General features: G+C 44.7%; 1 protein-coding gene across 2 annotated transcripts in view; it reads left to right on the top strand.

The window, feature by feature from the left end:
• Positions 1 to 2,799: 2,799 nt before the first annotated feature.
• PPM1H (protein phosphatase, Mg2+/Mn2+ dependent 1H) overlaps positions 2,800 to 12,875 on the top strand; it is a 216,989-nt gene continuing 206,913 nt past the window's right edge. For both annotated transcript variants that reach the window (XM_044280560.1, XM_044280559.1), the window contains exon 1: positions 2,800 to 3,195. In XM_044280560.1, the coding sequence (XP_044136495.1) occupies positions 2,963 to 3,195 (233 nt within the window). In that variant the 5' untranslated portion in view covers positions 2,800 to 2,962. The remainder of the gene's footprint in view (positions 3,196 to 12,875) is intronic.

Genomic DNA, 12,875 nt, shown 5'->3' with positions numbered 1-12,875 from the left:
GAACTCGTTCTCCACCAGCATCCAAACCTTCAAAAGCAACCTGAAAAGCCACCTCTTCGGGAAAGCCTACCACCTGAAATAAGCATGGTACCAACACACAGCCAGATGAGCAGCTTCTACCCTCACCTACTGTGTTCCTCCCCCTTCCTTTGTATATTAACCTTCATTCTTGATATTTTTCTCGACAATTGTCCAATCCAAGAAACCTGTTTCAGTATAATACTTTGGTTCTCATCATACAGTTCACAATAGACTAAGAAGCACATTTTACGGCAGGTTTCAGGAGGCACATGCTGAGATCCATACTGCCAATGGGTCAATACACTGTCCATTTATCAGCTTCAGGAAATAATGAACGGGTTTCTGCTGCTGTACAGAGTCATTCATCTAGTGATATTTACCAGTACAGTATTGGGTATTTGTGCTTCCCCAGGCAATGAACCACTTACAGTGACTAAAGAGGGGAAATTGTGTTATTTTCAACAGCTACCAGATTCTACAATGGAAAAGGGAAAATGACCTACTGTTAATATCACATTCGTACGTTTAACAGATTTTTTTTTAGAATTTGTTTTGACTTTAAAAAAAAAAAAAAGGTTATCTATATTAAAAATGGTTTATAATCCTGCAATTTTCACACTGGCCACTAGGCCTAAAATATGTTAAAGGCCTTATCCAAGAATTACTATTGATGACCTATCCTCTGGATAGGTCATCAATATCAAATGGGCAGGGGCCGGACTCCCAATACCTCTGGGCTGGGTAATCCGTAAGTGCCGTGGCCTCTTCCTAGGCCATGTGATGTCACCGTGCACCAGTCACATGGCCTAGCTGTAGCTCAGCTCTCAGGATAGGTCCTTATTTTCTTTAGCCGGATAACCCCTTTAAGACTTCCTGTCTTTTGAGAGCAGCTACAGTACTTGGGCCAAAGACACAATGGGCTGACTCATTGGGAGGTTTTCTAGGCATGCTCTGTGACCTGTGTATAGGTCAGGAGGGAGTAGATAAGCTGTAATATCACCTAATGAGAATGGTGGATCCTGTGTTATTTATATAGAGGTGTTACGTCTCATTGTAATTCTGTCTGTGGTGATAATGGTAATAGCTACTGAAAGGTTATCTTGTTTCACACTTGCATTAAGACTTGGGTTCATACCGAACTTTGCGAGTTCAGGTACCCGGACCCGAACCCAGACTTTTTCACTGAAGTTCGGTTTCAGTGTTCGGGTGATTTTATTATTTTCCATTATAACATGGTTATAACGGAAAATAATAGCATTCTTAAGACAGAATGCTAAATAAAATGGCCATTGAGGGGTTAAAAATAATTTACACAAACCTCACCTCATCCACTTGATCGTGCCATCATCGCAGGTCCTGCTGAATGACCATTTTATTTAGCATTCTGTCTTAAGAATGCTATTATTTTCCGTTATAACCATGTTATAATGGAAAATAATAAAGTGAAGATTTGGTCCCCATTGACTTTAATGGGGTCCGTGGTCAAATTCGGGTCCTGAACCCGAACTTTGACCTGAAGTTTGGCAGAACCTGAACTTCCACGGGTTCGTTCATCCCTAGTTAAGACATCTCCGACAAGCACCCAGCATCTGGCAGCTCCATTCACTCTAATGGGGACCTGTGGAGATCCGGCCTCACCCCGGCAAACATGATGAGATCCTCGGCACACGTATTTGCCAGGTCGCCGGATCTCCGCAGGTCCCCATTTATAGTGAATAGGGCCGGACGTCGATGCGGTAGCTTCCGCCAATACCGGAATCCAGAGAGATCCGGCAGCTAACACGGCAGTGTGAAACAAGCCTTACAGAACAGGAAATCATGACCTGTTATTAGATCTAGTAGCCAGTGCAAAAGTGACAAGAATATATACATTTTTATTTAAAAAAAATATGTTTCACATAAAAATGTGATTTAAACAACAGGTCACGTTCTAATGACACATTCCCTTTCAAAAGGCTGGAAACAAACCCATAAAGCGTCCCTATTTTTAAACCATCAGCCTCTGCACATACAGGCATTTTATATATTTTTTTACACCCCCGTTGGTTCTTTGGGTGAATTCACGCACAGATTTGTGAAGAAATTTCGGCTACTGTCCGGTTCATCTGAATAGCACCTGTGAAAATCCAGGAGCTTGCCATGCTATTCATATGAAGGGGGGAGGTTTCCAGCTGCTGAACTGTACGATGTCATGGCCATGTTTTATGGAGAAAATTCTAAGACAACTCCTATATTTCGGCGTATTTTTATTCTTCAAAAAACACTGCAGCCAGATGTTACAGCGGGTAACTAGCCAGACAGATTCAATAATAGGCTTTCCATAGCCCATAGAATTTCTATCTCGCTTCCTGTTCTGCCATACGTCAGCGATCGGCGACCCTTACCGATGATCAAAACCTTTGATCTTTCTCTAGGACTACGACTCTCAGCATGCACAGTTCCCTGGCTGTTCTCGCAACACTTATAGAAGTGAATGGGGCATGCTGGGAGTTATAGTCTCACAACAGCTGGCGTGCCAGAGGTTGCTGATCCCTGGTTTATGATATATCCTTTCATTTGGAATCTCTTTGGGTAATGTATGGTTTTATTTTTATATGCCCGATGCATTATAACGTAGCCTCCAGGCCGTTCGTGGTGCTGAGGTGCCACCTGGGCGAAGAGATGACAGATCGCACGCCACCTACTCCAAGGCTGATCCTCCTCCCAGCAGCACCGGAGCCGCTCGCCGGTCACGTGACGGGAGCGGGTCACATGACCAGAGGTTTAGCCGTGACATCGCGGAGTGCTGGGAACCTGCAGAGCTGGCGCTCCAGTCCCTCGGTTTATTTGCTTCTCAGGTGGTAGCTGGCAGGCCGATCCATGCAGCTCCCTGCCCGACAGAGCCCCGTGCCTGCTGCCGCTCCTTGCTTCATGCTGCCTCCGCCAGCCTGCCGCCTGTAATATGCTCACTCGGATGAAATCCGCCGTGGCCAATTTCATGGGAGGAATCATGGCTGGCAGCGCCGGATCTGATCATGCCAACGGCTCGGAGTTGCCTATGAGGTTTCCTTATGGCAGACCTGAGTTCCTGGGACTGTCGCAGGACGAGATCGAGTGTTCGGCCGACCATATCGCCAGACCGATTCTCATCCTGAAGGAGACCAAGAGGCTGCCGTGGAGCACGGGCTACGCAGAGTGAGTGCACACTTGTCCCTGGCCATCGGTTGTGAGCTGTCACCTTCATTCTCCCATTGACAAGTCGGCTGTCAGATCTGATGGCTGATGCATCATACATTGTGTTCTCCCTTCCCTATATATATATATATATATATATACAGTGTAACTCCTCTGGCACTCCAGCTGTTGCACAACTACAACTCCTAGCATGCACACCTGTTCTCTAAAGCCCTATAGGAATAAATGGAGATTGCTGGGAGTTGTAGTGTCACACCAGCTGCAGTGCAACTACTGCAAATGAAAAGTTATCCACAGCAACCATTCAGAATCCAGATGTCATTTCCCCCACAGCGCTTTTCAGAATGAAAGGAGCGATATGATTGGTTCCCAATGACATCTCCTATTTTGCCAGCTGTTTAGCTAACCTGTCGCCCCTTTCCTGTCATGTCTGTTTTAGGGAACAAGTGTATTCCCCATGAAATCAGTGACCTCATTTCTTAGTACTTTGACCTGTGTTATTCCTCCTGGAAATGTATGGATGCACTGACAACTTAGTGTTACCATTCCCCCTACGTGATCTGCACTGATTGAACACTGTCAGAGAGCGTAGACCGTAGAGACATCCCCCCCACCCCCCCATGGTAACTTCTGATTGTGTCAATTTAATCACAGATTTCTAGGAGGAATAACAGCACACAGGACTAGATTTACTAATCCTGTACATGGCGTAAGCTCAGACCCGCTGTCTAGATCTGAACTAGATTTCTCAGAGGCGCTCAGGCTGGATGATAAACGTGGTTCTCTGACTCTATACCAGCTACTGCCAATCTATAGGAAAAGACATGGGTGGCACATCCTCATGCCATGCATTGATCTATAAACATGTCCATTCAAGTGGGTCCCTGCTATAATTTGGCTCAGAACCACATGGTAACCACTGCCACCACACACCTCCAGTCGGTGAGACCAGCAGCACCCCCCACAGCCACCGTGGAGCACTGCCCCATGTGAACTGGTCTCAGGAGCTCACCTTTCATATGGAAACTAAACTAAGCGAGTAGTGAGAGGCCTATGTATTTTGATGAAAACCGCACATTTATAAATGATACTAAGAGTGCATGGCTTGTGGATGTGCGCTCCATTGGCATCTATACCAACTGTCAGTTGGCTTACTTTGAGACTGATGTTTACTCTAGAATTGTGGCATATTTATGGAGCAAAACGGGGCACCTCTTTCCCATAAAGCTCCACCCCTTTCTGCCAAGCCCTGCCTCCTCGTGAAGCATGGCGGAACAAAGTGTAGAAACCCTAGATCAGGGATGCTCAACCTGCGGCCCTCTATTTGTTGCAAAACTACGACTCCCATCATGCTCTAATAGCTGTAGGCCAGGCATGCTCAACCTGCGGCCCTCCAGCTGTTGCAAAACTCCAACTCCCTGCATGCCCGAACAGCCTACAGCTATCAGCCTCGAGCAGGGCATTGTGGGAGTTGTCGTTTTACAACAGCTGGAGGGCCGCAGGTTGAGCATGCCTTCTGTAGGCTGTGAAGGCATGCTGGGAATTATAGTTTTGCAACAGCTGGAGGGCCACAAATTGGGCATCCCTGGCCTAGATGCTCCAATTTGCACCACTCTTTAGCGCCAACACATTAGTAAATCTGGCCAAAGTTCAAAGAACAGGTGCTCCTGAAATGTTATTTTATGAAGAAACATTAATAAATATTTATTAGTATTCTGCTAAAGGCCTACATCACGCATTTCCATACTGTAGGATAATATCGCTAATAATAGCTATAATATAGCGCTCCGGGGTGGCTATCAGCGGCTTCCTTGCAATGGTTTGGGTGTTTTCATTATGCCCTGCACACATAGCTAGGGAGAAAAAGAACCGAAACCTTACTTCTTTGTGAGCTCTTTCCCAGGCAGGCGACTACTTGTAGACCTGCAGGTAAGTGGTCTCAGGAATTGACCTAATAAGCACATAAAGGGGTGATCCCATGAAATGAATAGGGCATTGTAACTGAAGTATTATTGCAATGTACAAGCAATAGTAATATATATATATATATATATATATATATATTTTTTTTTTTTTGTTTATGTAGATTTTCCTCTCTGTAATGTCCCCTGCTGTAAGTGTTCTCAGCTGTGGGGTGGTCCCCGGGGTGCAGCTTAAAGAGGACCTGTCACCTCTTCTGCCATGTCTGTTGTAGGAACTACTTGTATCCCCCATGTAATAACACTTCTGGAGCATCTGTTATGATACAAGGTTGTACCATTCCTTTATTATTTCTACTGGAAGTTTATGAATGAATTGGTAGCAGCTTGATGTAAAGGTACAGATGGGTGTTACCTGTTGGGGGTGTGTCTTTGCACAGTCTGACACCAGCAGCACTGATTGGACAGAGTCAGACTCGCCCACAACTGGTAACACCCAGCAGTGCCTTTACTGCCGACTGCTGGATATTTAGTTGTAAACTTCTAGCAGGAATAATACAGAATTGGCTCAGGGCAGGTACGGGTATTTCGATTATACCTTATCCCTGCATAGGCTCCATTCCTGGTTTTGACTCGCAATCACTGATGGAAATCACTGATCAAACACTGAAGTGTTTACTCATGCACACAACTGTATTTATTTTGCGGTTCTCAAAAAATGGATTCGCAAAAAATTCAGATGACATCCGTGTGCATTCCGTATTTTGCGGAACGGAACATCTGGCCCCTAATAGAACAGTACTATCATTGTCGGTAATGCGGACAATAATAGGACATGTTCAGTTTTTTTTTTTTTTTTGCGGACCCATTGAAATGAATGGTTCCAAAAAAACGGACCGGACATGGAAAGAAAATACATTCATGTGCATGAGGCCTAACTGGAACAAAAAACTAGATAGTATTTGATTGGATTTGCATTGGATGCTGTAGATTGGACCTAGTTTTCCTCTAGAACATGGGTGGGGAACCTTTTTGCTGCCGAGGGCCATTTGGATATATGTAACATCGTTCGCGGGCCATACAAAATTTACAACTTAAAGGGTTTCTACCATCAGAATTACTGTTATGTAGCTGACTGACATTAGCGATGCGCCAATGTCAGCACTACAGAACAGTGTGTTTTTTTTTACCTTTCTCCGTGAAGAAGTTCTGATAAAATATGCACTTTTATAATATGAAATTATCAGAACGGCTGCAGGGACTAATGTTCAAAACATACTGTTATGTAGTGCTGACATGGGCGCATCGCTAATAACAGTATTTCTGGTGGTAGAAACTCCTTTAAAAATTAGACTGCTATAATTGGTCAAACATATAATTAGATCAGCCTCAGATCAGACCCCCCATTCTCCATCAGACTCAGATCAGAACCCCAATCAGGCTCAGATCAGACCCAATTAGCTTCAGTTCAGTCTGTGTTCAATCAGTCTCCGGTCTCCAGTCTTTGTTCCTCCTTGCTCCTCCTCGCTCCTCCTCGCTCCTCCTCGCTCCTCCCCTGCCTCCCAGACTAGTCCCTCCCTCCTTCTCTGTGATAAGGAAGTCAAGTCCACACAGGAAGTGACATCAGAGATTGAGGCAGGGAGGGAGAATTGAAATCATTCTTCTTCTCCTCTCCAGTCCAGCTCCAGCGCCCAAGTAGTGCCCAGCCCAGTGCCCACTGTGCCCTGCCTGCAGACAGTGCAGCAGTGGTTTTTCAACCTGACCAAGACAGTCCTGACACCAGATAATCACTTCTAAAAAGGTATAAATATAAAACATTTGAAGTGTAATGTAACAGTGTTTAAAAGGCTTCTGTCACCCCACTAAAGTCTTTTATTTATTTTTTGGGCTACTTATAATCCCTATACTGCGATTTATCAATACATAATGTTATATATCATTTTGGTTCAGTAGATTCTCCTAAAAACATACTTTTATCATATGCAAATTACCTGTCTACCAGCGAGTAGGGCGGTTACTTGCTGGTAGCAGCCGCATCCTCCTGTCATATAGACGCCCCCTCCTCATGTTGATTGACAGGGCAGCGAGCGCGCTTGTTCTCTGGCTCGCCCTGTCTGCATTGAAAATCTGGCGCCTGCACCGTACCTGTCTTCAGTCGGCGCAGGCGCCGGGTGTAGATGTGACGTCATCGGCGCAGGGGCATTGAGGATGGAGCGGCCGAGCGAGCGTCCTCCTCTCAGTGCGCCTGCACCGACTGAAGACAGGTACGGCGCAGGCGCCAGATTTTGAATGCAGACAGGGCGAGCCAGAGAACAAGCTCTTTCGCTGCCCTGTCAATCAACATGAGGAGGGGGCGTCTCCATGACAGGAGGATGCGGCTGCTACCAGCAAGTAACCGCCCTACTCGCTGGTAGACAGGTAATTTGCATATGATAAAAGTAAATTTTTAGCATTATCTACTGAACCAAAATGATTAATAACATTATGTATTGATATATCGCAGTATAGGGATTATAAGTAGCCCAAAAAAAAAAAAAAGGTTTCTGAATCTGTCAATCATCAGAAAAACGTTATTTTATATAGCTGACTGACGTTCTCTTAAAATAAAGACTTATAATATGCAAATTAACCTCTGCAGTGACAACAATTTATGATAATAAAGAGTGGACACATAGTCCTACAGATACAACAGGCCCTTTGAGGGTGACCAAACTGCTGATGCGGCCCCCGATGAATTTGAGTTTGACACCCCTGCTCTAGACCCCGTCAAACCTCAGATCAGACGTTACAAAAAAAAAACGAAACTTACCTATCCTGCTTCAGATGGTACCGCGGATCCAGGACTCCCTGAATCGCTTCTTCTGGGACCTGACGGCGCACAGCTTCTGGTCATAGCGCGCTTAAAGGGAACCTGTCATCACCTTTATGCTGTCCATACTAACGGCAGCATAACGTAGAGACAGGTGAGTTTATTTCAGGGGTCTGTCATTTATAAGATAAAACTAAGTGGTTGCCGAGAACCAACATCACAATCCTTGCAGACTAGGCCTGGAGAAGAGTCATGGCCACCTGAGAAGAGTCCTGGTTATTCATGAATCCCTGCTCTCCTGCCCACCTGCTGATGACTGACAGTCTTCTACCTAGTTTTCTCTCTTTCTTTCTAGGAGAGAACTGCCAGTCATCAGCAGATGGGCGAGAGCAGGAGATTATGAAAAACCATGACTCTTCTCAGGTAGATTTGACTCTTCTCAAGGCCTGGGCTGCAATGATTATAAAGCTGGTTCTCAGCAATAACTTACTATTAACTCATGAGTGACACACCGCTGAAATCAGCATTTCTGTCCCTATTTTATGCTGCCCTCAGTGAGGTCAGCATAAAGTTGATGACAGGTTCCCTTTAAGTGCTCTACCTCCAGACACTCTAACAGGCCCCGCTCTGTGTCCTATGTCAGGATGCTGTGCGAGTCCCTTAAGAAGACCAGGGAAGGTGAGTACAGCCAGTGCAGCGCACTCGCTTTCACTTGCCTCTCTAATGCTAATGACCACTTCTATTATGGAAGCGGTCATTAACATTCAGACTATAAGACACACTGGCACTTTTCCTCCAATCTTGGGGGAACAAATGGGTCTTATAGTCCCTATGGCAGGGAGCTGGGGGCCATATGAAATGATCCCGCGGGCCAGAGTTTCCCCTCTTTTGTATCTTTTTTTTTTTTTTTTTTTCCCTTAGCACAGGGATACAATTTCTCCCTGCCCTGCACCCTCATAAATCAAAGTCCACTGTAGGTCAGTCCCTTATGAGTGGGCAGACCTGCCCGCTGGGCCACAGGCAGTTCAGGCAGCAGATTAAAGCGGCCTGTGTCTGGTACACTTAATTTTGGGACACTAATGGGTAGCACTAATGCGAATTAGGGCACTCAGAGGGGCGCATTATTGCCATTAGTGTCACTATTGGGCACTGTTACTTATGGGGACATTATGGAGAGCATTAATTGGCGCATCATGGGGAGAATTATTACTATTCATGGCACTTTTGGAGGTGCACTATTACTGTTGAAGGCATTCTGGTTGCACAGTTACTTCTGGATAAATAGTTTTGGGGCACTATTACTATTGGGGGCACATTTATTTTTGGAAGCACTACCCAGGCACTACAACATTAATAGCATCTAATTGCCAAAATTATTTTCTGAGGAACCTCATGGGCATTATTACTGTCAGGTGCACTATTTGCTTTACAGAACTTTTTTTTGAGAGGTGTGGGGTACTGTTTGCTTGGCACAATTATCTTTTAGGACATGCTTTGTGGCACTAATTACTGTAGGAGGCACATTCTGTGTGGTACTATCTATATGGCAGTAATATTTATACAGCGCAGTATTTAAGGACAGCGTGTAGCACGGTATTGGGGATGACATTATTAGGGCACCAGGATGGGGAGCCTATGCTGAGAAGATGGCGAGGAGAATGGAAACCTAGACGAGTGACGACAGAAAAAGACCTCATGGTCCCTCTAGTCTGCCCTTATATTTCCTTCCTATCTTAGGATACATGTGTGTATCCCAGGTATGTGTGGTTTCACTTACTGGTCATTTTCCAACCACATCTGCTGGGAGTTTATTCCACACGTCAGGAGCCATGGTGGGAGCATAAAAAGCTTTTTTTTATATATATATTATTTTTGTCAGGGTGGGGGAGGTCATGTAAATTTGATTCAAGATGTATACATTGATGCATGTGCCTTTTTTAGAGGGGTACTCTGGTTTAGCGATTTTCAGCATTAATTGACCGGAAACACATACTGTCACTAAGGGCCTATTCACACAACCACAATTTTGTGGATTGGATGCGGACCAGTTTAGGCTGCTTTCACACTAGCGTTCGGTATTCCGTTCGTGAGCTCCGTTTGAAGGAGCTCACGAGCGGACCCGAACGCAGCCGTCCACCCCTGATGCAGTCTGAATGGAGGCGGATCCGCTCAGACTGCATCAGTCTGGTGGCGTTCAGCCTCCGCTCCGCTCGCCTCCGCACGGACAGGCGGACAGCTGAACGCTGCTTGCAGCGTTCGGGTGTCCGCCTGGCCGTGCGGAGGCGTGCGGATCCGTCCAGACTTACAATGTAAGTCAATGGGGACGGATCCGTTTGAAGATGCCACAATGTGGCTCAATCTTCAAGCGGATCCGTCCCCCATTGACTTTACATTGAAAGTCTGGACGGATCCGTCCCAGGCTATTTCCACACTTAGCTTTTTTTTGCTAAAATAATGCAGACGGATCCGTACTGAACGGAGCCTCCGTCTGCATTATTATGGGCGGATCCGTTCTGAACGGATCCGCCCGAACGCTAGTGTGAAAGTAGCCTTATTTCAGTGGGGGTGCAAAAGATGCGGACAGCACCATTCCATGGTCCCGCACAAAAAAGATGGAACAAGTCCTATTCTTGTCCATTTTGCAGACAAGGATAGGCATTTCTATCATAGGGCAGGACATTCCAATCTGCAAAATGCGGAACACACGTGGTCGGTATCTGTGTTTTTCTGTAAGACGCTGTTTTCTTGCGCACCATCTTGGTCATGTGACATTTTACACCACTGTGGTTATCCAGATGACCTCATGTCTATATTTGAGGTGCGGCAAGGCTTGTAAGGCCTTGCCTCTGAGGGTGGTGTTCTGCTCGTTTTCCTGGACCCTGCCCTTTAGACATGATGTCCGCAATGATGCCGTGTCCTAGGATGGGGTTTTTTCACCAGGGCTACATGCAGGCTTGGATCCGGGGCTGCCATCAGAAGTTTCAGGTCTCCATACAGGCAAACTGTGTGCCCCCACCCTTTTTATTTAGGCTGTTTCCAGTCACCATAATTAATATGTTCAGTATATTGTAGGGGTTGTTATCATTACAGAGATACCAAATACTGTTTTGTGATATTTAATTAAAAAAACACTGTAATGCAGCTGTTTCCTGTACAGGCAGTTTGGGGTTCAAATCTCGCTGAAACTACGGTAATTTGTATAATAAAAAAATTGAATTTTTAATTTCTAGCTCTTGCGAAATTATTTTTATAAAATAAAAAATAAAGCAAAAGCCATTCAAGTTTTTGTAACATCATTAGTATGACATATCACAAAACAGTATTTGGTATCCATCATAATAAGCTATACAATATAGTGAAGATATTATTTATGGTGATTGGTAGGTGACGCAATTTTTTTCCTTTCGTTTCAGTAATATACGATTTATTATATAATAAATATATATATATATATATATATATATATATATTACTATTAAAATTCTGCCTTTCTAACAGAGCAGGTCTGTAGTGTAATGGTAACTCTTCTGTCTGACATACAGAATGCAGTTCAAATCCTGAAGTCTATGTTCTGGAAGAGCCTCCCCCCATATCCAACACAGCTTCTTTAGCATTCACTGCATTGAAGTGAATCCTTATGAGGCTGCAGACCCTGCTTGGATCCGTGACGTTCCAGCTTGGAGGAGAAGGAGGGGCAGAGACCTGACGCTACAGACACAGAGTCTTGTGTTGGGATGTAAAAACAGGTTGTGGGTCACAGATCACAATTATTTTAGGAGAAACACTCGGAACTCCATCATCTGATTTATATAATTCAATAAGGTTGACTGCCGATGTTATTCATTTTACTTTTTGTGTAATAAAAAAAAAAATCTTTCAGACCCTAGGATTTCCCTTGTCAGATACATCATTAGCTGCTTCATATTCCTCATTCACAGCCCATATTGGAGAATACCGTGCCTGCCACATTGTAATTACCAGTGGTACTCCACGATGACTAAATGTTTCCCAGTATGATTTCCACCTTGAACATCTTCCATCAGTTTATCATCCAGACGTCAGGATTAGAGATGAGCGAACTTCTGTTTTAAGTTCGGCGTCTAAAGTTCGGCTTCCGGTTAGCGGAGAATCCCGATCTGGAACCGGATATGGATTCCGACTTCCGTTGTGGTCCGTGGTAGCGGAATCAATAATCGGCCATTATTGATTCCGCTACCACGGACCACAACGGAAGTCGGAATCCATATCCGGTTCCAGATCGGGATTCTCCGCTAACCGGAAGCCGAACTTTAGACGCCGAACTTAAAACAGAAGTTCGCTCATCTCTAGTCAGGATTTAATTTGCTCAGCCTTCTACACTAGCTGAGCTTGCAAATAACTAGTCTATATATTATTAACCTGCCGACTAGAGTCATTTGGCCAAAACAATAATTTGTCTAAAGTAAATGAACCCCCTTAAAGGGGTTGTGTCATTTCAGCAAGTGGCATTTATCATGTAAAGAAAGTTAATACCAGGCACTTACTAATGTATTGTTATTATCCATATTGTCTCCTTTGGTGGCTGGATTCATTTTTCCATCACATTATAATGTGCAGTCCAGCAGCAGTGGCCATGCTTGTACACTATAGGAAAAAGCACCAGCCTATGAGCAGTCCCGTGGTCTCAGCCACCAGAGAGGCCGGCGCTTTTATCTATAGTGTGCAAGCTGGATTGCAGAGTGGTCGTAACCATGGGAACGAGCAGCGTATAATATGATGGACAGTCCATGACATACCCCATGTATCCAAGACTGTAATACCTTTTGATACGTCTGTAGACTTGGGACTACGGGAATACAGCATAAGACGGGGAGAATTTCTGGTGTGGAAAATACAATAATGAAGTAAAAAAATTCTGTTACACACATGGCTTGGGTTGCCTTCCAAAATTGCTGACATAATTTCATTGCCTT

This window comes from Bufo gargarizans, chromosome 2, assembly GCF_014858855.1.
Source record: "Bufo gargarizans isolate SCDJY-AF-19 chromosome 2, ASM1485885v1, whole genome shotgun sequence".
In the NCBI taxonomy this organism is placed as follows: Eukaryota; Metazoa; Chordata; class Amphibia; order Anura; family Bufonidae; genus Bufo; species Bufo gargarizans.
This window is presented reverse-complemented; position numbering and strand designations above follow the sequence as displayed.